Source organism: Felis catus, chromosome C1, assembly GCF_018350175.1.
Source record: "Felis catus isolate Fca126 chromosome C1, F.catus_Fca126_mat1.0, whole genome shotgun sequence".
Taxonomy (NCBI): domain Eukaryota; kingdom Metazoa; phylum Chordata; class Mammalia; order Carnivora; family Felidae; genus Felis; species Felis catus.
This window is the reverse complement of record NC_058375.1, coordinates 99,699,695-99,722,956: the sequence shown is the minus strand read 5'-3', so window position 1 is coordinate 99,722,956 and position 23,262 is coordinate 99,699,695. Positions and strand designations below refer to the sequence as shown.

At 49.2% G+C, this 23,262-nt stretch overlaps 1 protein-coding gene across 5 annotated transcripts in view; it reads left to right on the top strand.

The window, feature by feature from the left end:
- Positions 1-9,903: 9,903 nt before the first annotated feature.
- Positions 9,904-23,262, top strand: part of IGSF3 (immunoglobulin superfamily member 3) — a 93,496-nt gene continuing 80,137 nt past the window's right edge. For 3 of the 5 annotated variants that reach the window (XM_023259039.2, XM_023259038.2, XM_023259037.2), the window contains exons 1-2: positions 9,904-10,049; positions 10,711-11,393. In XM_023259039.2, the coding sequence (XP_023114807.2) occupies positions 11,351-11,393 (43 nt within the window). In that variant the 5' untranslated portion in view covers positions 9,904-10,049; positions 10,711-11,350. Of the gene's footprint in view, positions 10,050-10,142; positions 10,293-10,438; positions 10,578-10,710; positions 11,394-23,262 lie in introns of those variants that run through there. The other 2 variants (XM_019837689.3, XM_019837688.3) reach the window with 2 other exon arrangements.

The window sequence follows — 23,262 nt, the reverse complement described above, 5'->3', positions numbered from 1 at the left end:
TATACTTTAGGGAGATATGCACTTTAGAATAACGGACGGGCAGCGGGCGAGACTATCACCTGGGACAGCAGGTGGGCAATGAGGACAATAGTCTAGAAGGAGGTGCTGAAGCCTGAGCTAGGGCAGAGGCCATGAACGCAGAAAGGAACAGACAACTTCAAAAGATGTTAAGGAGATAGATTTGGCAGCTCCTGTTACCAATTGGCCGTGGAAAGTGAGGAGTCTAAAATTAACCCAAAGGCTCTGGCTTCTGTGATTGAGTGAGAAGTGGTGTCATTAACCGACATAGGAAATCGAGGAGGAAAAAATAGATTCGAGGGAAACATAATGAACGGAGGTTGGGGCATGTTCAGGCTAAGGTTTGGTGACATCAGGTAGAACATTTCAAACACAGCCGTTGGTGCTCTAGGTGGAAAGCAAGGAAGAACTGGTACTGAAAGTACCAGTAAGAGTTGTCTGCTGAGAGAGAAAGAGAGACCACGTGGGTGTCTGGGGGAGAATGGGGTCAGGTGAAGAGTATATTGAGGTGAGGAGCTATTCTGGTTTGTCTTATACCCTACATCCAATCCAACAGGAAGAGCGGTCAGCTCTCCCTTCAACATACATCCTGAATCCACTTCTAACCACCTCCATCACCATCTACCCAGGCAAAGCCTCCATCATCTCTCACCTGAGCTATGCCATAATCTACCAATTGGTCTCCTTGCATCTATTTTTGCTTCCCTATCGACTATTTCCTATACACCAGCCAGACTGGCCTTTTAAAAATGTAAACAGAGTCGGGGCACCTGGGTGGCTCAGTCGGTTAAGCGTCCGATGTCGGCTCAGGTCATGGTCTCGCCGTCTGTGAGTTCGAGCCCCGCATCAGGCTCTGGGTTGACACCTCAGAGCCTGGAGCCTGCTTCGGATTCTGTGTCTCCCCATCTCTGCCCCTCCCTCACTCATGCTCTGTCTCTGTCTGTCTCTCAATAATAAATGGACATTAAAAAATTATTTAAAAAAATGTAAATAGTCATGCCACCTTAATCCTCTAGACCACCCAATGGTTTCCCTTGATGCATGAAATAAAATCCAAATTCCCACAAGACTCAAGATCTGGCCTTTGCCGTCTTTTCTGAACTCACCTTTCACCCCTCTCTCCCTTGCTCAGTCTGTTCCTGCCACAATGACTTTCTAGCTTTCAAACAGGCCAAGCTTGTTCCTGCCTCAGGGTCTTGGCACTTTTCTGGAATGCTCTTGTCCCGGATCTTTCTACAGTTTTGATTTCTCTGACAAAATTTTCAAGTTTGCCTTTAAAAAATTTTTTTAAATGTTTATTTATGAGAGAGAGAGAGAGACAGAGAGACAGAGAGAGACAGAGGAAGTGAGAGGGAGACAGAATGCGAGTGAGGGAGGGGCAGAGAGAGAGGGAGACACAGAATCCGAAGCAGGCTTCAGGCTCTGAGCGCTCAGCACAGAGCCCAACATAGACCTCGAACTCATGAACCACAAGCTCCTTACCCAAGCAGAAGCCGGCCGCTTAGCTGACTGAGCCACCCAGGCGCCCCATCGAGTTTGCATTCAAGTTTGTATTTCTTTGAACAGAGCAAGCACAGGTGCTCCATTGTCTGCGTCAGACAACTCTAATATCTCAAGATTTTGTGGGCCTGTTTCAGTGTTCTGTGGTTTTTGCTGGCTCGCGCTCATATTGTCTTATTTCCTAGTTACCTCCCGCTGTATGCCGGAAATTTCATTTTGGAATAATTTGAGGCCTAGGGGGGTCGGAGTTTTCTCCTGAGAGGATTTCCATTTACTTCTGGAAGCCACCCAGTGCTACTCCCAGTCTGGATCCACTTTAAGCTAAGTTCTAGACAAGGGCTATAGATAGATAGATAGATAGATAGCGTCCAGGGGACCTGAAGCCAGGTTGCCTGTCTGAGTAAGACCTGATTCCAGTTCCCGGTTACCCTAAGGACACGGCTCTTAGAGGATCCCAGCTTCAGGTTCAGAAGCCCCACCTTCTTCCTGGGCTCTGTTGTGTGTCTCCTCACCATGGGAGGCCACCAGGAGCTGGGCTCAGTTTTACAGATATTTATTACATATCCATAGATGTCCGCAGGGCAGCAGTGTCTCTGAAGGATGGTCTTCCTTTTCTCCCAGCTTCTGCCCAATAACTCCTCACCGCTTTAGTAATGACTTTGGGCATTATTTACATTTTGTCCAGGTATGGTAGTCGCCAGCGGGAACATTGGTCCAAATCTCCTGGTCCGATGTTACCAAAATGGAGCATGTCCTGCTTGTGTCATTTCTTCCATGACTCGATTCCTCATGCAGATCTGTGTGCCAATATCATTTCTTCAGAGAAGCCTTTTATGCCTGTTCCATCGAAAAGAGCCACCCCTATCCTTGCATTCTCTGCTTTATTTTTCTCCATGACATTTAATCACCATCTGCTATTTGGTCGTATGTTTATTTGCTTACTTGTTTACTGCCTGTCTCCCCAGCTAGAATTTATTTACTCATTCGTGCATCAAATATTTACCGCGCGCATCCCATGTGCTAGGCATTATTCTAGGCATTGGGCGAACCCTAGAGAACAGGGCCGATCTGATACCAGCCCACAAGGAGCTTACGTTCCCATGAGGAAGACAGACAATATAACAGGAAAATAAATATAGAATGTAAACTCCATGAGGAAAGGAAGCGTGCCTGCTCTCTTCAACACCGCGGGGTGTAGATCATTGCTTTAGGTTGACTGAATATTTGTGATTAAAAAAAAAAAAAAGGAAAACAATCCTTGTTCCAGCGTTATTTTTCTGTATTATTTAATCCCTCGTGTATTGCTGGTTTACTGCTTGTTTTCTCTTCACTATGTATCATTTTAAGCATGTGAAGGGTTAAAAAGACTTGTGTGTCAGCCCGGAAATAGAATCATCATTTACTATATTACTGTTATGGGGAAATATGTTCTGAGTTCCAAATAATTAACTTCCAAGTGAACTTTGGGAAACTGTCAGCTGGGCTCATATATATTTGGGTGAGATTTGCCAATGTCTTTGCACTCTTTTATAGAAAGAGGCAATCCGCCAGCCAGATCAGGCTAGACAGCCCTGGTGATGAGTAGGGTAACAGATGTCTCAGAAAGAGTGCCCTCACATCCAGAAGGCTCTCTTCTGCTCTCGGCTCATGGTTGTTTGGATTCTTAGAAATCTCAGATCTGCGGTGACACACCTTCCCCTGTGCAAGGACAGAAGCTCTGTGATCAAACTAACATTTTTTTTTTTTCCCCACCAGAGGGCCCGGGCTAAATTCTTAAGAGTCCTCCACTGGGGCAACAGCATGGCTGGTAGCCAATCCTGGCAGCCAGCCCCACCGCCCTGGGACACTGAGAGCGAGCGAGTGATGGGGGGGTCAGCCCATCTAGCTCAGAGAAGTCACTCCAACATGACAGCATCATGGCATTCAGCCTGGGCTCAAAATCTTTGCCTACACACATGCTCAGGGTTGTTCCGTTCTTCAGTCACGGGAGAGAGCCCGTGGAGGCAAAGCACAGGTGGTGAGCCAGGGCTGAGTAGAGGAAGAATCAACTCTAAGGCTGTCGTCAAAAAACAAAACAAAACAAAACAGGATTTGTTGGGATTTTGGAAGAGAAAATGGAGAGCAACCAAATGCTCAAGGTTTGGTCTGGGAAGGATGGGGAGCCTCTGGAGCATGGTCAGGATTAAGTTCAGAAGGGTATATTGGTGGGAAAGGGGGGGCTCTTCTCATGCTTTTAAAGGGGGTGACAGACTGTGCCGTTGAGGGACCTATCAGGCAAGAGCAGAAATGGACTCAGACATAAGAGATGGGATCATGAATGTGTGAAAATCCATCGCACGATTTTGAACTGGAAGAGCCCTGAAAAGTCATCTAACAGGGGAGATGAGGCAGCAGCCTGCACCCACGTTGTCGTGAGTCTCTGTGTCTCAACCCCAGGGGCTCCAAGGAGGAGCGGGAGGGAGAACCAGGAGGATGGGGAGAAATTTTTTTAATCAAGCCATCTAGTCCAGTCTCACACCAATGTTCAGAAACCAAATCTTCCAGATAGGGTGTGGGAATCTGTACTTTGAATACTTCTGGAGTAATTTGTGCTGAGCCACTTTGGGACCTTCTGATTAGTCCAACCAACCTCACTTTGTACAATAAGAAACTTGGGTCCAGAGGAGTCAGAAGACACCATGAGCAGCAGAGCCAAGAGTGAAACCTAGAATTTCTGGCTCCTGGTTCCTTGCTTCTTCTTCTTCTTTTTTTAATGTTTATTTATTTTTGAGAGAGAGAGAGACACACACAGAGTGCAAGTGGGGGAGGGGCATAGAGAGGGAGACACAGAATCCGAAGCAGGCTCCAGGCTCTGGGCTGTCAGCACAGAGCCCAATGCGGGGCTCGAACCCACGGATCTTGAGATCATGACCTGAGCCGAAGTCGGCCGCTTAACTGATTGAGCCACCCAGGCGCCCCGGTTCCTTTCTTCTTATACTATGTGAAGTTCATATTCAACCAAAATAATAGCCAGTGAGCATTCAGAACTAGCACCAGGCATTTTGCTAAGTTCTTACAGGAAGAACTGATACAGGCAAAATGCCTACATCAGCTCATTTAATCCTTGCAAGCTCCCTCCGAGGGCACATGCTATTGTTTTCCCCTTTCATAAACAAGGAGCCGAGGCGAGCGGTGGAGTAACTTGACCAGAGTTAAGTGTCAGTGTCAGTAGCTCAGATCTTGCATCCTTCTCCAGTGTCGCCGTTCTGTCAGCCCCGAGAATCAGCGAGCACAACTCTGGGACTTTGTGGAGGAGGGAGAGTGTTAGCTCAGTAGACTCTTCCCTCCCCCACCAGGGATACGCCAGTGTTCAGAGTTCCACGGGGGCAAATCCAGACCCTTCACTGACACCATATGGCACACCTAGGTTCTGAGCACCACGTGTGGGGAAAGCCTTAGGGGTCTATTCTGCTCCCTTGCTACCTTGATCTCAAGATACAATAATCAACTCTCTCTCTCTCTCTCTCTCTCTCTCTATATATATATATATATATATGTATAGATATTTAAGACAGATGGTATCCTGTGTAAGCTCTTTTCCTAGTCTTCAGCTCTGGGGATCCTCGCCCATGTAGGAGGGTAATCACCAAGAAGAAAGCTTGCTATCAAGAGAATTGTTTAGCGGCACTTTTAGCTCTGACTTTGCTGTTTTGTTGGGGAAGGCGGCTTTGCTCTTTCCATTTGGCATTTTGAGTGCATTAAGAGCAATTAACACCAGTACTTGTGAGCATGAAGTGTCAGGCTATCTTTAGGCAAAATGTCTTGCCCTCAACTTTTTTTCAGTTGACAAAAGAGAAGTCGGCTAACGCCTTTTGTTCCCTCTAATTTAAAAAAAAACACATAACTTGATGCCACTTGTGGTTTTATATTAGCCTTTTGATGACCGCTATAGTGGGTCCAGAGCCCTCAAACTGATAGAAGCACTTGACCGTATCTTCTCTGCAAATTCTGTGTTGTTGTTTCTCCCTCCAGTGTTTATTTTTAAACACTAGCTTCCAGTGGATACAATTAGGAGAAATTCCATGAAAACCTGGGTCTCCTTCTGGATCTCCTGCTTTTCTGGAAGAGTCAGAAAATCAGGCAACGCTGGACCTTTGGTCTTGGCTTCTGCAGGCTTCTGCACTGAACTCCCTGGGGGAGAAGATTAAGGAGTCATGCAAAATGTCCGAAATATCCACTTGATTCCGGGCCAATTCAGGAGAGGTTTCAACATTCCAATGTAAGTTGTTTTGAAGCAAGCTGCTAATGTTCAGCCTGGGCACCAGCCCCATTTGCTGACTGGGGACTTCTCTCCCTCACTCTCCTTTGATGCTTTTCCTTCCCTTCGGACTCTTTCTCTGTCTGCGGCATTTGGGTGGCTCAGCTAGTTGAGGGTCTCTTGATTTCAGCTCAGGGCGTGATCTCATGGTTCCTGAGATAGAGCCCCGAGTGAGGCTCTGTGCTGATAACGGAGATCCTGCTTGAGATTCTCTCTCTCTGCCCCTCCCCTGCGTGCACTCTTTCTCTCTCAAAATAAGTAAACCTAAGAAAAGAAAAAGAAAGAAAGAAAAGAAAGACTTTCTTTGTCTGTAGATGGTTTCCTGATCAGCACTTCTTTTAATGGTTTCTACGTCTGGAGGGCAGAGACATTTTTTCACTGCACAGGTGTGCCTCAGAGATATTACACGTTAGGTTCCAGACCACTGTGCCAAAAAGTGACTCAAATGGAATGTTTTGGTTTCCCCGTGCGTATAAAAGTTATATTTGCACTCTACTGTTGTCTATTAAGCATGCAATTGCATGATGTCTAAAAAATAATGGACTTACCTTAATTAAAAAATACTTTACTGCTGAAAAATGCTAACCGTCATCCGAGCTTTGAAAGCCAATCATCAGCACTAATCACAGCTCGCTATAACCAATAGAATAAAAATGAAAAAGTTTGAAATATCGTGAGAATTACCAGGATGTGACACAGAGACACCAAGTAAATAAATGCTGTTGGTGAAATGGCGCCGATAGATTTGCTCCAAGCAGGGTTACCACAGACCTTCATTTCGTAAAAAAATGCAGTGTCTGTGGAACGCAATGAAGTAAAACGCAATAAAATGAGGTACGCCTCTACTCTACTCTCCCTGCCCTGTAGTTAGCACGGCCCTTTGAATATCTTAGATGGCCCATCGGTGTGGAAATTAGACAGACACTCCGCATGGAACCAGCCATAACGTACCTGGTGTGGTGACAGAAGTCAAGGATTGACAGACCATCCAAAAAAGACGCAAGGGGTCTAGGTGGTAGGAGGTGGGGGTAGATCGAGGAGGAAAGAACAAGAAGGGATAATTGAGTACAGGGTTCAAGGACAGAGGAAGTGACTCAGGGGACTGAATGCTTAGGAAGTGTGGTTTTGGAGAAGGGGTAGGGCACTTTGGTGGGGTCAGAGACCAGCACAGGCTGAGGTAGATCGTGCAGATCCCTTGACGCTCCTCTTTCTTTCCCCCTTCGTATCCAAGTCTCCAGAACATCCCACTGAATGTATTTTCAAAATGCTTCCAGACTCCACCCCTATCTCACCACCCGTATCATTACCACCCTAGTCCTGGCCACGGTCTTCTGTCACCTGCACAACTACAAGAGCCTCCTTTCCAGTGGAGGCTCTTGTAAACAGAGGGACCCAAACTGCCCGCTGGCCCATAAGGTCCTACAGGATTTGGCTCAGAGCTCTCTTCTTCCAGAAATTTCCAAAGCTCACTCACTCCTTCTAATCAAGTATCTGGCCTTCCCTGGTCACCCACCTAGAACAGAATCCTCCTCCCCACACCACACACACACACACACACACACACACACACACACACATGTGATTCCTTCTCCGGCTTTTCCTAAGAACACATGTCATGTTCTGTTATATATTTATTTGTTTCATTGTTTGTGTTTCCCACCAGAGTGTGAGTGCCACGAGAGCAGAGACTTTCTTGGCACATAGTATATGCTCAATTAATAAATGAAAGAGTCTAGCAGATAAGGAGAAGCGAGAGTTGCCAGAGTCAGGGTTGTCTTGAGGGAAAGAGGTAATATTGAACACACAAGAGGAGATCTTCCATATAACACTTGGCACATGTGATTGGTATTCAATTCAATTCAATTCAATTCAATTCAATTCAATTCAATTCAATTCAATCCAAGTATTTATAGTGCAATTACTATATGCAGACCACAATGCCAAGAGTTGTTTGGGATAAAGGATAATTAAAGTGCAGTCCTGCCTGCAAGAAGTTTATAGTCTAGGGAGAGAATTGAGGGCAAATAAGACCCCTTAGTTACTTTTTCACCCCCCCCAATAGCATGTTCTTCATTGCCTTACACAGTGGGGGGAGGGGGTAACTAACTTTTTTTTTTTTAATCAGTGGGTTACAGTGTATTCCTTCACAAAACCCCTTCATTATCATACAGTCCAATAGGGTGAAAAACATCTTCCAAACCTCTTCTGAGTTCTGAACTCCACTCTCCACACCCCCAGTTGTTTTTTGGACATCTTCACTTCTTGCATGACTCTTTGGCATTTCAAACTCAGTACATCCAGTCTTATGTATCTTGATCTCAGTTCTTGAGGCCAAGCTGGTTATTCTGCCCCATTCCTCCTGGCATTCAGCCTGGCATTCCATAGGGCCTACCTCCTGACATCAAGGGGACCTGCTCATTCCTCTCCCTCCCTGTTGCTACTTCTGGGGTCCTGGTCACCATCATCTCTTGTCTGGATTTTCATCAATACCCACTAACCTCATGTAGAAGTCCTCTCCCATCCACCCTTCATGCCTGGGCCAGAGTGGTTTTTCTAAATTTTTAAAAAATGTTCATTTTTGAGAGAGAGAGAGAGAGACAGAGAGACAGAGAGAGAGGGAGACACAGAATCCAAAGCAGGCTCTAGGCTCCAAGCTGTCAGCACAGAACCTGATGTGGGACTCGAACTCACCAGCCGTGAGATCATGACCTGAGCAGAAGTTGGATGCTTAATAGACCGAACCACCCAGGTGCCCCAGAGTGGTCTTTCTAAAATGTATATCTAACAACAGTACTGCCTTGCTCCGAACCTTCAGGGGCTCACCATGGCCCTGGGCTAAAGTTCAAATCTTTTAACGCATCATACACAGCCCTCCAGGTTCTGGCCCCAGATTTCGTCTCTGCAGTTCCTTGCCACTTTCTAACAGCCTAGTTTGTGCCTAACAGAGATTTCTGGTCCTCTAACTGAACTACTCTGTCTTCCCTCTAGACTTAGAGGATACTGATTCAGGGTCTGGACTCAGTGACTCCTCCCCTGCCCCCTTCCTTTGTGCCTCCTCTGCTCTTTTGGGTTCTACCTCCATTTTCACTTCCTCCGAGAAGCCTTCCTGACACCTGACCTGGTCTGACCAAATTCCCTCCTCTTGATGTCCCAACCCTCCAACACAGGGTCAGGTCCTGGCTCATGCTTCCTCAACACTCAGTTCTTCTCTTGCCATACCTGTTTGATTGTCTCCCCACCAGATCAAGCTCCAGGAGGACAGGACTGTCTTATTTGACCTCGGTTGCCTTTTGACCGTTTTTACCCAGCATGCGTGTGTGTTCATTAAGTATTGAATGGATGAAAATGCACTCGTTTGATAGGGCTGTGCCTCATAAAATAATTATATCTTGCATTTACTGAGTGCTTAAGACGGGGCAGGCTCCACTCTAAGTGTTCTTACAAGTGTACCGTGGACGTCTCACAGAACCCTATTCAGTAGGGAAGGGCTATTTCCCCATTAACAGCAGACGGAGAAACTAAGGCACAGAGACCAAGGCACAGACCAAAGAAACTAAGGCACAGACCAAAGTCAGCAGCGAGGATGTGGGAGAACCGGGGTTAGAACCCGGGCTGTGCCGAGTTCAGTTCGGCCACAACTTCCAGGAAGTTCTGCCATTGAATAAAGCACAATATGGGCCTCCACCGCAAGCACAGATTCAAGACTCCTGACAAGGGCTTTGTTTTTGTTTCCCGGAGAGAGGACGTGCTCGCTACACGCCCGCTTCAAGGCTCTCGGGTCCTTTGCGGGGCTTTGGGAAGGGCCTGTGCTTCCCGCCGGCGGCCCGGCAGCCTGCGTGTGAACCGCCGATTAACTTTGGGAGCTGCCCGGCTCACACACGCCCCCTGTGCCCAGTCCTGGGGTGCCCCCCGCCCCCCTCCCCGGGCAGGTGCGCCTGGGCGGGAGCACCAGCCCACGAGCGCCCCGCCAGGCCCCTGGCCAGCCCCTTCTCCGCGGGCGGGGGAAGGGGCGGGCCCGGGGGCGGCGCCTCTTGCCCAAGCCCCCGCCCCCGCCCCGCGCGCGGCTCGCCCGGGTGCTGCGGGCCGGGCCGGGGGGCGGGGATTCGGGAGGGGCCGGAGCGCGGCTGCCGGTGCGGCTGCGGGGGGAGAGGGAGGAGGCGGCGCGTCCCCAGAGGCGTGCGCCCGGACCGCCGGCCGCCGGACGGACGCGCGGAGGGAGAGGGCCGGGGGCGAGGTCAGTATCCGGTGGGGGCGCGGGCTGCGCGCGAAGGGGCGGCGGCGCGGGCAGCCGGGAGCCCGGGGCAGGGGGCGGGGAGGGCGGTGGCGGGCGCGGGGCCGGCTCCGCTCCGGGGTCGGGCCCCAGACCCTCCCCTGGCCTGGCCACGAGCGCGCCCCGGCAGCGGAAAGCGCAGCCCCCCGCTCGCTTCGCCCTCCGTCTCTTTTCTTTCCAACCAGCGAAAAATAAACAGCCGGGAAGGTAAAACAATAGCGGGGCCACCTGGGACGCGGCGCGCGCGGAGCTCCCACGTTTGGGGCGGGGGCCGGAGGTGGAAGCGGGAGTGGCGGCCCCACGTCGAGCCCCCTCCCGAGGTGCCCCGCGGAGGGTGGGGCTCCCGGCGGCGCCGGGCTCGGCGGGAGGCGAAGGGAGTGCCCTGGAGTGAGCCGTGTGGGCAAAGTATTGCAGGAACCAGCAGGCTTCCCGCAATTGCCCGGCTCCGGGCGGGGAAACTGAGGCGGGGGCCAGTGGAGCGACTTGCCCAAGGTCAGAATGCACGGGTGGACGGTCCTGGTCCAGGAACGGGACCCGGGCGTCCGGAGCAGCCCGGCGCTCGGCCCCTCTCGGTTTTGCGGCGCTTGTGTGCGCCTTGGCTACATCTGTCTTGTGTTTCTTTCAGAAATCGGCTGGCATTGTGGGACCGGCTTCGCTTCGGCGCCGCCGAACGCCAACTTGCTTCGTTTGTTCTGGGAAGGTCTGGGGCAGGTGGCGGCCCCGTGACCTACCGTCATGGATGGAGACGGACTTTTGGATGAAGAGACCCAAACAGTCCGTGCTGTTCCCGGGCGATTTAGCTGTCAAAGGTTTTGACAAGACCTACCGTCTTCCCTTTGGGGAATCCGAATGAGGGAGCTTACAGACACCTTCACTGGGAAGCCAAGGACATTCCTGTATAATCAGCGGATGAAAGGATTTTCTCAGACTCTTTTTTCCCTTTTCCTCGAGGATTAGTTCACTGCAATCTACAATTCCAGTGGAAACCGCTAAGGCACAGGATGTGACAGAAGCCTAGAGGGCCTTCAGAATTGTTCTGGACCCTTCCTTTAGCATAGGGTAGTTTAACACAAGCCACTGGCCGCCCTTCCCCCCCTGCCCCCATCTTGCCGATGATCTCTTCTCTTTAACCTCTTCTCATTTTTTGAGTTAAGTTCTGTTTCCAAAACTGCCCTCTGGAGCTATAAGTGGATTGCCAGAAATGAGAGATTAAGTGCAGAGAGAAGAGGAAGCGTCCTGTGTGGTGTCTCTTCTCCGCTGCCGACATGAAGTGCTTTCTTCCAGTGCTCAGTTGTCTGGCTGTGCTGGGTAAGTGTCTCCGCTTATCAGTGCGATCGATGTGAAAGTTTAACCTGCCGTTGGTTCCTGTAATTCCTTGTGGTTCTTTCCCATCAACACTTGGCTTTGGGGGACACCACGATGCAGCTGGTGTGTGTCACAGGTCGAAAGAGGAACCAGGAGGAACGATGGGATGTTGCCGGTTGTCTTTCAGAAGGAACATCTGCTGTCCTTGAAATGTCTGTCCCGGGCCCTGTGATGAGATTGCCCCCATCTGCCAGTTGGTGGTTTAGGGACTCCGTGTGGCTCGTGGGTTGGCTTCTTGTAGTGTCATAAACTTCACTGTCTTCCCTTCTGTGTTGGTCCACATCAGTTCCTAATTTGGAGTGGGCACGTTATTCTTACGGTGGGGAAAGTTGGTTTGGTGGTAAAGATGGTGTTTTTGTTTGTGTGTTTGTTTGTTTTTTGGGTTGTTGGGGGGTTTTTTTGGAGGAGGAAGTAGGCATGAGTGGAGTAGGGTGGTGAAGGGATGCGCTGCCCTGCCCAAGCGGTCTGGAGACTAAATGTGTGGGGGTACCTGTCTCATGTCCCCTCAGCAAGGAGCCTCAGACCCTAGTTCTGGCAGGAAGAGAGACCCGAGGAGTGGAAAGCTGCTCGGGAGGGGGTGTGTTCGGATTGGTGGGGGGCCCGCTGCAGAAGGCCACAACGCCTAGAGCAGGACGACGAACTGTGGCCCTGAGAGGCGAACGCTTGTCACCTCTCTTGGGGATTCCCTCCTCATTGCAGAGGTCCCCCCTCCTTTGCCCACGCTCTCCATGCCGATGAGCACCATCTTAAGTGTGGCATTAGAGGACACATCTCGGGTCTAGGATAAACTCCCACGCCGGGATCTCACGCACCCTCCGTCTGTCTCCTCAGACCTCGCGCACGAGCACACCCTCTGATCTCTCTGCGTGGTTCTGTCCCTTGTGTTTGGAAGAGGGCATCACACCTGCCTCTGGTGTTTGCATCTCCAAATCGAGATATTTTGCATTTACGGAGTTTATGCCTGAGCTGCCGGCAGTGGAGATAGCTCTCATGCATTGTCTCTACCCATGCAAGAGTTCACAGTTGGGCGGAAAGAACGGATTTTGGAGTTAGAGAACTTGATGAGAATCTCAGTCTCATCACGTTTGCCATGCGAATCTCTAAAATGGGATGATACCTCCAAGGCCTGTCTTGCCAGTTCAAGGCTATAAGGTGTCCTAAATGTCTCGACTGCCTTGAAACACGTCTGGGACACCTAATAAATGTTCAGTGGGTGGTTCTCAAACTTAGGCGCATGTTGGAATCACTGGGGGAGCTTTTTGAAAATTCCGATGTCCAGCTCTCTGCTCCCCTAGGTAATTCCAAGTGAAAGAAGCAGTGTGTGAGTTCATTAGAGCCAGCCCTCCCCGCCCTAGCACACACACAGACGCCGGTCTGGCGGCAATTCAGTCAGCGTTCTTGCCCCGGTGGGGGTTAGGATCCAGTGTCCCATGTCTCCTGTCTGTTCAGGCAGAGTTAAGGCAGGTAGCTCTGGGTTCGCCAGTCCTGAATAGCCTAGTGGTATTTGTTATACTGTATTTGTCATTCACTTAGTGTCTGGGTTTAAATCAGTAATTAGTGATTCATGTGGATTCACGAGGACAAACAAGGAAAGCCCTGCGGGGTTGGATGGCTAAGGTGGGAAAGAAGGTTGGGTGGAAGGGTGGGACCGGGGCTGGAGGAGGAACCGCCAAAGGCAAAACCGGGAACTGTGACTTTTGTGCCTTTTGTTTCTCCAGGCTGCTCTAGAAACGTGTGGCCTCCTGCGGGGTCCCCCCCCCCCCACCTGCTGTTTGCCCTCTGGGCGACTCTGGAGTGGAGCTTGGGCACACTGTTATCTTCCCTCCACTCCCAGCTTCGTGTATAAACAGGTGTCGTGGGCCAGGAAATGAATGTCAAGGTGGCCTTGAAGGGGAGCAATGGCAGATGACCAGACGTGGGTGAGGGTGGGAAGGTTTCGTGCCTGGTGTTTTTGCACACACCCCTCCGGGGGAGTCTCATCTTCTCCCCTTCCCCTGCGACTCTCAGCATGGCCAGGAGGGGGGTCTTGCTACTCCGCTGCTGTTAACCTTGGAGAGCAGGAGGTGTTGGGAGGGAACAGAACCCAGGTTGGGGGTCGTACTTCCCGCTTGCGGTCTGGTGTGGGCTGATTCATGCGTCAGCATTCTTGCTGTGTAACATAAATTAATGTGTAATTTCAAAGAGCAAAGAATCCTGAGGTTTTATGCTCCTGTGGGTCACACACACCTGGAATATAATTTTGTTTGTAAAAAGTAGGATAAGGCTGAGTCCACTGGCACTGACATGGGTGCTGCCAGCCTCCAGAAATGGCACTTCGAGGCAGAACACCCTATGACAGTACGTGAGGGTGCGGACAGGACCATCTCTCACCTGCCTGCAACTCCCTCCACATCGTTAGGCCTGTGCTTTCTGCACCCTTCCTTTGCCAGTGTCTGGGATTTGGATCAGCTTCCTCCTCTTCTGCCTGTCTGGGTGCTGAGTCCTGCCCTTGTCTTTGTCCTGCTGAAGCCACATGCGTACTGCTTCCTGCCTCCTTGACCACTGTGTCTTGTTTCTTTCTCTGGTAGCTCGGGGTGCCCCACCCAACTTGGGAGCCATTGGCTGCCACGGCCACCCTCGTTCCAATTCTAAAGCCATCCTATTCCCGGGGCCTGGTTGAGCCATGAGGATAGTAAAGTCACCAGTGCTGATGGGTGGAGACAGGGGCAGAAGATGAGGGGAGAGAGTAGGAGCATGCATGTGGAAAGGAGAGAATGAGGCTGTGGCTGTGCCTGGCAGCAGCCTGCATGAGTGACAGTGACATGGAAAGATGACAGCCACGTGGGAGAGACCGAAAAGGATTTGTGTTTGCAATAACAGGAAGGGGACAATCAGGAAAGATGAATATAAGCTTCAGGCACATGAAGCAGATTTCGGCTTTGCATAACCATGAGTAGTGATGCCCTCCTAGACCAATGCTGATGTTGCAAACAAGATGAAAGAGCTTTAAAAGTGTTAGCAAGGAGAAATGTAGGAGCTTGGAACATCTCTGGATCAACACAGGAGAGTCCGTGGCTGGCTAGTGGCCGTATGGGTTCTCCTTCAGTGGGACAGAATTTCATTGTAGAGTTTGGGCAGCCTCTCCCTTGAATAGGATGGGACTGAGGCAGTGATCACCTACCTCCCAGTCAGTTAGGGAAGGCTTCTTTGGGTAGAGGCCAGAGGGTTCTTCCGAAAGAGATCGAAAGGTACTTTGATATTCTGATGAGTGTGAGCTCTGGGGCAGGACTCGTGATCAAAGGCAGAAGGGAGAAGCGAGGCAGTGTGGGGCAGTAGGGGGAAGAGCTCTGACGATGGTGATTTATGGATGAACAAACAGCATCCCCACCAGCTGTCCCAGGGGTGGTGCACTTCCCTCTCCTGGGGACCATTTAACAAGGGTGCTGGGGAGGGGAATTCTTTTTTAGGGGGCGGGGAGGGGCAGAGAGAGAGGGGGACAGAGGATCTGAAGCGGGCTGTGAGCTGACAGATGACAGCAGCCAGCTGGATGCAGGGCTCGAACTCGCGAACTGTGAGATCGTGACCTGAGCTGAGGTCAGACGCTCAACCGACTGAGTCACCCAGGCGCCCCACCGGAGAAGGGGATTGTTGTCAGGAGGACTAGACGGGCCAGGATGCCTTTCAGCTGTGTGAATTATCAAGCCACCTCTGTGCACCCAGGGCTGTGAAGACGCCCCGGTCTCCTGCATTTTGCATAGCAGCAGAACAGTACCGCCTCTCCTGGCTCTGGCCTTTGCTGTGAAGCAAGCCCTATCTTGTTAAGTCCTCAGAATAGCCTCGCTGGATAGATGTCTCACATGGTCACCTTTTTGTAGGTGGAGATACTGAGGTCCAGGGAGCTTAAGGAACTTGCTCCAGTAGACTACTGTCCCCCAGTTCCATACGGTGCTCCGCAGTGGTGTGGAGGCCCCTTCTGTCTTGTTCCATGTGCATGCCTCCATTCCCAAGGTCATGGCATGGTCCAAGAAGGCTGTGCTGGCCCTAGCCATCGGGGAGGAGGAGAAGGAATGGTGAAGGGCAAGACCTCCCAATTTAAGAACACTTCCTGAAAGTTGCACACATCTCTTTTTCTGCTTCTATCCCCATCGGCTAGAACTCGAGTACGTGACCGTATGTGACTGCCAGGTAGGCTGGGAAATACCATCCTTCATTCCGAGCGTACAGCTAAAAACAGGGTTGTGTTACTGCTGGGGAAGGAGAGAGCCAATTTTGGAGGGACGGCTATGGGCTGCCGGCAGAGTGGCAGAGCTAGTAAGCGGCAGCACGGGGTTTTGAAGCCAAGATCATTTGGTTCAAACCCTGTGCCCTTCCACGTCACCCGCTGCCCCTCTGTGAGTACCCAGGCCCAGCCCCTGGCCTCTAAGAAGCCTTATCGGGAGGGCCTGAGCCAGATGAGCCAAGAGTTGTTACTCGGGAAGCAACATAAATCAGCATATGATTACGCAGGCAGTGTTGTGGTTTTAGCAATGGTCCTGTTCTGCAGTGTTTATAGAATGCTCATGTGCCAGTCACCGTTCAAACCTTCACAGAGCAAGCCTTTCTGTATTAAGGACCATCTCTGGCGTGTTCACTGCTGTAGCCCCAGAACTCGGCCTTCTGCGCGTACCGGCACAAAGTAGGCATTGAGTTGATTTTTTGGTTGAATAAATGGTTTCTGTGTCGGCTCCTTTGATCATGATAAGGAAACTCAAGGTTCAGGGAATTAAAATCATTTTGCTCAAAGGACAAGAGCTAGAGATTGGCTACAGGGCCTGTGCTTTTATACCACCCAACAGGGGTTCTTAACCTTTTTTGTGTCCCTGGGTCCTTTGAGCGGTCTGGAAAAGCCTATGGACCCTTTCTTTGGGTAACACTTTGAAATTCATAAATAAAAATACATCAACTAACAGAGGAAATGAGTTCTATTGAAATACAGTCATCAAAACATTAAACAAATTTAGGATCATAGCATTACGCTTCTTAGGAGCACATTAAATAACTAGCTCAAACAGCAGTTCTAACAATTACCGTAATTATGGCACAGTGAAGAATGAAAACGGTGTGTTGAGGCATCTGTGTCAACTGTGAGGTGATCTGAAGGCATGTGTGACTTGCGTTGTGACAGAGTCACAGGTCCTGGAGACATCGCCATGGTGGTTGCCTACATTCGTAATCAAACAGTTCGCATTCACTTAGAGGTTAGCTGCAAATAAAGCTGTCTTTTTTTTTTTTTTCAAGTTCACATACCTCCTGACTTCCGTTCACGGACCCCTGTGAAGTTCAAAGTAAAGTTCAGGGTAGGCAGCGGTTGCTGGGAAGATGCCGTGTGAGAGGACTTTATTGGCTTTCAGAAACGGGCAGGGTTTCCACGCGGGGAGCGTTCCATTCTCAGTAGAGTCCTGATGGTGCTGAGGAGTCTGTGGTCATAATGGTGGTAGAGTGGCCCTTTAGGGTTCAGAGAAATGACTGTCAGGGGTCTTCAGGGTCCAGTTCATCTGGGATGGTGAGGACACGGAGCACTGGCTTCGATTGTAATGCATTTGGGATTTGGGCTTAGACTGAGCCCCTAGGGCCCAGGCAGACCACTTCGGCGGAGCCCCGACCTAGAAACTGAATGAAGTGGCTTCACTGCTGGCCTCCCATGGTCCCCGGCCTTGTGCCTCCTCTGTTATGGCTCCTTGATTAATATTTTGAGGTTCCTTTGGGAGCTCCTCACTTGCTATGATTGGACACCTGTTTCTTTGCGGCTTGGAAGTGAGCACAGCTAACTCTTCGTGAAGGGTTGGTTTTTAATTTAAGGAAATTTAGGACACCTGTGTGTGAATGCCCCTTGATTTTCAAAGAAATGAGTGGTTGCGTCAAAATCAAGCTTACGTTTGTAGAAAATCACATGTTGCCAAGTTCCTTCATCAGGAATGTTCTATTAAGTGGCTAATTGTGGGCCACAGTGGTGGGGACTTAACAAAGACCGTGGCGATGGACCTCCCTTAACTGGAACCTCCAATTAAGTGGGATTTTGTTTCTATTATTTTGAACTCCACTTTCCGAAAGGCCGAGTTCACAAGACGCGGTAGCGAGGATTTATTCTCGAAATCGGCTTCCAGGGCACCGTCAGTCCAGTCTCTACATCTTCCGCATCTATAATTATAGTAGCAGAAGAGAATGATGAGCCTCAGGGCACTGTAAGATCCTAAATCACAGATTAAATTATATTAACTCTACTCAGGCTGGAAAGTGGTCAGATGTATTTCAAAAGCCTTTATAACAGGCTTTATAATAACGAGAGTTGAAGCAAAGTTTCTAATCCTCTGTTAACCCTTTAATTAAATTCATCCAAATACCCTATTCCCTGTCATCCCAGTGACCCAGGATTTGCTGAACGCCACCCTGTCCCTGTCTCCTAGGGGATGATCATCTAAGGCCAGCCGTAAAACAAATGGTAAATCACTTTGCAAATGGAGAGGAAGACATTGATAGTCTGTGCTCTCTGAGGATGGAAGACGGGTGTCCTTTGGGGAGGGAGGGGCCAGGCAAGTTTGTTCTTGTTTTCGGCTCAGCAGGAGTAGTGAGGAAACTCTGTCCAGGAGGGAGATTGAGGCTGGAGTAGCTTATGAGTGGTCAGTCTGGAAAGGCTTTCTGGAAAAGCTGGAATGTTAGACATTTCTTAAGTAATGGGAGAGCGAGGTCCTGGCAGAATTGTGGGGTGAAGGACACCCTGGGCACATCGGGCTGCTTTGAGAAGGCTTCTCAAGGGGTGGAGGAGCCTGAATGTCAGTGCGCTGGCTGGTAAGAATTGGAGCGGTCGGCATGAAGTGTGGATATTTGGGCCTGAGACAGAAGGAAGATACCAGAGAGCTGTAAGTGGGTACCCGGAGGACCACTGGCAAGAGAAGGCCGGAGGTGGGGGTCCAGGGGACCTGTTCCTGCACCAAAGGACAAGCTGTCATGTACCCATCAAAAACCAGGGCAACGACATTCTGACAAAACTGTGAACTCAAAGAAACTGCTGTCCCGACCTCTAGTGGTGGCGTCTCCCCCTTGACTTTCAGGTCCCTAGGCCTTCCTTTCTTAAAATGGGGCAAAAGATCCAATACCAGTTGTGTGTCCTTTCCCATTATGATGCCTTGATGTCTGGGAGCATGTTCAGCATTGCCTTAAGTTGGCGTCATTTTTGTGTATTTGCTACTGTTTTTGTTTGTAACACCCATTTTCCCATTCTCTGGAGCACAGTCCATACCTCCTTTCTCATGGGGTCTTCAGAGAACGCCGTCTCTGCCCGCAGGGCACCGGATCCTGCCTGTGGTGTGTTGGTGACAGAGATGTGTCATGAGGCAGGCTGCTGACCTCCTTCTCACGGACCCCTTTTATGAACTTCCCTTCCCTCAGGAGCCCCATACATTTGAAATCCTCTGTCTGTCAGCATTAAGTGGTAATTAATCTGTTTTTCCTATGCGGTAACCAGTACGGCTGCTCACCCTTGATAGAGTGATGTAGTTCAGCTCTGCAGCAGAATTAATCTGGCACTCTGCTGAGTCCACGACCAAAGGACCCACGTGGCCTTGCCTGTTCGGTCTTAGCCCTGTGTCTCCATGATAGGGGAAGTGTTGTCATTGTTAGGTGTTTTGACATGTCCAAGGTGGCCGGCTTTCTGACAACCCCACGGGTTACTTTGAGAACCCCAGGGGACATGGATATCCTCGATGGTGTTTGCCATTAATTGGTTGCTTTGGTGACCTCGATTGACTTTGCTAGGGCGACTTTCCGTAGAAAGAGGAGCGGGAGACTGGAGTTGAGTATCCATTGCTACAGGTCAAACCACACCTGTCCTGTCCAGGGACATCCTACTCCTCTTTTTTTTTTTTTTTTTTTTTTTTAAAGACTTGCAGAGAAACTTCACAACGCCTTAGATGTAACAATGCCATCAATCTTAAATGTCACTGAAGACTTAATTTGAATTAAGTCGTAGTTTAAAACAGCAAATACGGTGCTTTAGGGTAACGTGTTGAATAAAAGTAAGGTCCTGAGAGATTGGTTTCAATTTCAGAAGGTAGATTATATTTGTTTGCTTTGTTTTTTTGGATTTTAATTTGTTGACAGAGGTAACACGGGAATATAGTTCTGTTGTAAAAAGTCTAAACGGTACAGACAGAGAGTAAAATGTGAAAGTTCCCCTCTCCACCCCATGCCCCTTATTGAGGTCTGATATATGTTCTTGACAGTTTGATATATATTCTTCCAGGTCTTTCTCTATAATTTCTATGCATGCATACTCACGCAAATATAGATTTTTTTTTTTCTGACATAAATGGAATCATGTAGAACGTATTGTTCAACCACTTGATTTTAAAGGGGTGATTTGCCTCACTGTTTTTTCAGGCTTAATTTTATGGCCATATCAGAACTGATTTGGTTATTTTATAGCTAGTTGGAACTGTAATTTGTGAAATCAGTGGGGGAGTAGTGAGCCTCATTCAATAGCTATATCGTGGAATAATTTTGTCCTGGTGTATTAAGGCAAGAGTCATAATAAAAACACTGCCCTTAAATTTTAATGTATTTAATGAAAATAATTGACTTGTTTATTCGGACTCTTTTTTCCCCAAGCACATAAATTTAACAAATTGAGTACACACATATTTTGTTGACTGTTTTCATTATAATTTTGAAATTATGTTGAATGAAAATGAAGCCTATTTAAAACTTGTTAAGAGGACAAGCATAAATATTGGGTTTGGGGTCTAATTCAGTCAAGTTCTTTATTTGTTCATAGACTAACTAGGGGGAAAACTGGACAAGTTTTTCTGCATTTTCTTAAAAAAATTTTTTTCTAACGTTTATTTATTTTTGAGAGAGAGAGAGAGAGAGAGAGAGAGAGAGAGACAGAGTGTGAGCAGGGGAGGGGCAGAGAGAGAGGGAGACACAAAATGGGAAGCAGGCTCCGGGCTCCGAGCTGTCAGCACAGAGCCTGACATGGGGCTTGAACTTGCGAACCGTGAGATCATGACCTGAGCTGAAGTCAGATGCTTAACTGACTGAGCCCCCCAGGTGCCCCAGTTTTCCTGCATTTTCAGTTCCCAAGTGATTCTTCCATGTAGAATGAATTGGACTAATGTTGCCACTGAGGTTGCTGGCTACCAGACATTTAAGACCTTAACCTAAAAGAGCACTTTTTCCTCTAGCCCTGCAGAAGCAGCTGTTTCTGTAAAAAGATTATCATTTCAAAGTGTTGGGTTACTTCTCAGGTTCGCTGGTTATGACTGTCTTTAAATCCCTGGGAGCACATGCAGGTTTCTTGGATCGTTCACCTTTACACCAGATTTTTAAAATAGTTACCGTTTTGGAGGGATGGTCATTGGGTTCACATGTCCAGTCTGCTTTTCTTCAACAGCAGGGTTTGATGTTCCTACCGCCCATCCCAAGACCACTGTTCGATTAGAAACTACTTGCAACACTTTCCTAAAAAGGCTATTTATCTGGGGCGCCTGGGTGGCTCAGTCGGTTAAGCATCCAACTTCGGCTCAGGTCATGATCTCACAGTTCATGAGTTCGAGCCCCGTGTCGGGCTCTGTGCTGACATCTCAGAGCCTGGAGCCTGCTTTGGATTCTGGGTCTCCCTCTCTCTCTGCCCCTCCCCTGCTCATGCGCCATCTCTCTCTCTCAACAATAAATAAACATTAAGAAAATAATTAAAAAAAAGACTTTATCTCTTCATTCAGCAAATATTTGAGTGCTGGCTACAAGCAGCTCATTGTTCCGTTTTCTCACATACCAGGAATTAAAAGGTATAGTCATGACACATGTTCTAAGAAGTCACCTGATCTGTATTTTTTAATCTTAATAAATAGATTAATTAAAAACACTCCGACATTTGGGAACTCTTTTCTGTCCCTGAGGTGCAAAATCTTTTCTCTTCCTGTTACTTAACGTCTTTTCCTCCTGGTTTGTTGTCACCTCTTTAGCAGTGGTGATTACACATATCCCATTGGCTGTGACAAAGGGCCCTTGATGACTAAAAGAGGAGTACCAGTGATTGGGGGAGATTGGGGTGGGTGGCCCAGCGAAGGCAGATTCTTTCTTTTGAAAATACACAAATATCCCAAGTCCTGGAGATGTAGAATGCCCTGATTAACTGCGGGGGATATTGTCTGTCTGTGGGAACTGGGAATCTCACTCTTAGCTCTGAATTTCTAGAAAGCCGGAACAGAAGAGAACTAGAGCAGTCACATACTTGCCGTCAGACAGGAGGCTTTCTCCTGCGCACCCTTATGTTGGGAGTGTGGTTGGCGGGAAGGTTGCTACGTCCCTGACCTAGGACTCCGCCTCCCTGCTTCCCAGTAGAGCCTTGGGAGGAGAGGCTGTGGGGACAGCTCAGGGCCCTCTCCATGTCGGCCCCATTTTCCAGAAACTGGTGGGTTGTCTCAGTGGGATCCAGGCTCTTGCCAGGTGCCGTCATCTGACCTGGGGCTGACCCTCCCCACGCATCCATCCACTTCTCTGCAGCTTCACCAGCGCTGCTCCTGTCTCCACCAGTTCCCTGAGACTCGGGGTTGGAAACTGTGCCTGGTGGGAGTCCCCTCCACCCCAAGGCTGGTGGCCGCTGCTCCGCAGAGCGTCTGGGACAGGGCGCCATCCTTCTCGGAGGCCTTTCTGGCGTTCGTCATCATCGGTTTTGTTCCGCGGTGGTTTTGTGTTGGTTTGGGGATGGCTGGTCTGTTGGGAATTCTGCTTCCCAGATGGACACGTCTCCAATGAACTATAGGGAGTGACTGTGCAGGTAGAGAGTCATTCCGTCTAGGCTCGTTCCGAAACCAGGCAACCCTCTTTATGATGCTGTTTGGAAATGACGTGCTGAACAGTTTCTTAATGTCTTCTGATGTTTTAGTACAGAAGATGGCATGGTGGACCGTTTTGCCGTCTGCCTTCTATTATTTCGTTACAGAAACACAAGATCACATCTGAGCGCCTTGCCTGGCTCTTTCTCCGTCCCTCTGTTGGAACGGGGGCTGTGGCCCCTAGCCGGGTGTCCTGGCACCTTTCTGGCTGGAGGAACAGCATCTGTAACTCCTGTCTCACGCTTGCATGAATCCAACTCTTCTGAATAGCTGTCCCCTCACACACCCTCAGCGGACTTCTCGAAGGGAGGAAGGACACAGAGACCTCAAGTGCCTCTAGGCTTGAATGTATTTTGAAAGGATCCTCATGGATCTCACATGTAATCCTTTTATCCTAAAGGGGAATTATTCTGGGGGTGAGGAAAAGACTGCCGTGGCCTGGGTTGGGGGAGAGTGGTAGAAGGACTGGAAAACGCCCCGAACAGAAGAGAGAGTCTCTGGCATACACAGTCTTTGTTTTAAAATTAAAACATTACGTAATACAAACATTTGCCTTCCCACTTTTACCCCTGCCACAGAAGAGCTGTCATTTCCCATATTTGGAATTTGGGGAGAGACAGGCCTCATTCGAGGACAAGGCCGGATCCAGTCTATGCTTTGGGGGAAAGTAAGTAAATATGAGAGCCTTGAGGGCTGCGGTATTTATGGTGAATCTATGATTACTGCATGTGCCTCCTTGTCATGATTTATTCAGCAGCCCCTGACGTCCTGGTGCTGATGCCGTGCCCATCAGTAATCTGACTCCTGTTTTCTTCTCCATATTTTGCCTTTTGCAAATGTATAGGCATTCGGCTTTAATCAAGTAGGCTTTTACTCTGTCATCTGTAACGGGGATGACTGAAGTCATGTGGAGGATTTTAAGTAACTAATCTCTTAAGACATTCAGAGCATAATCTCCCCCA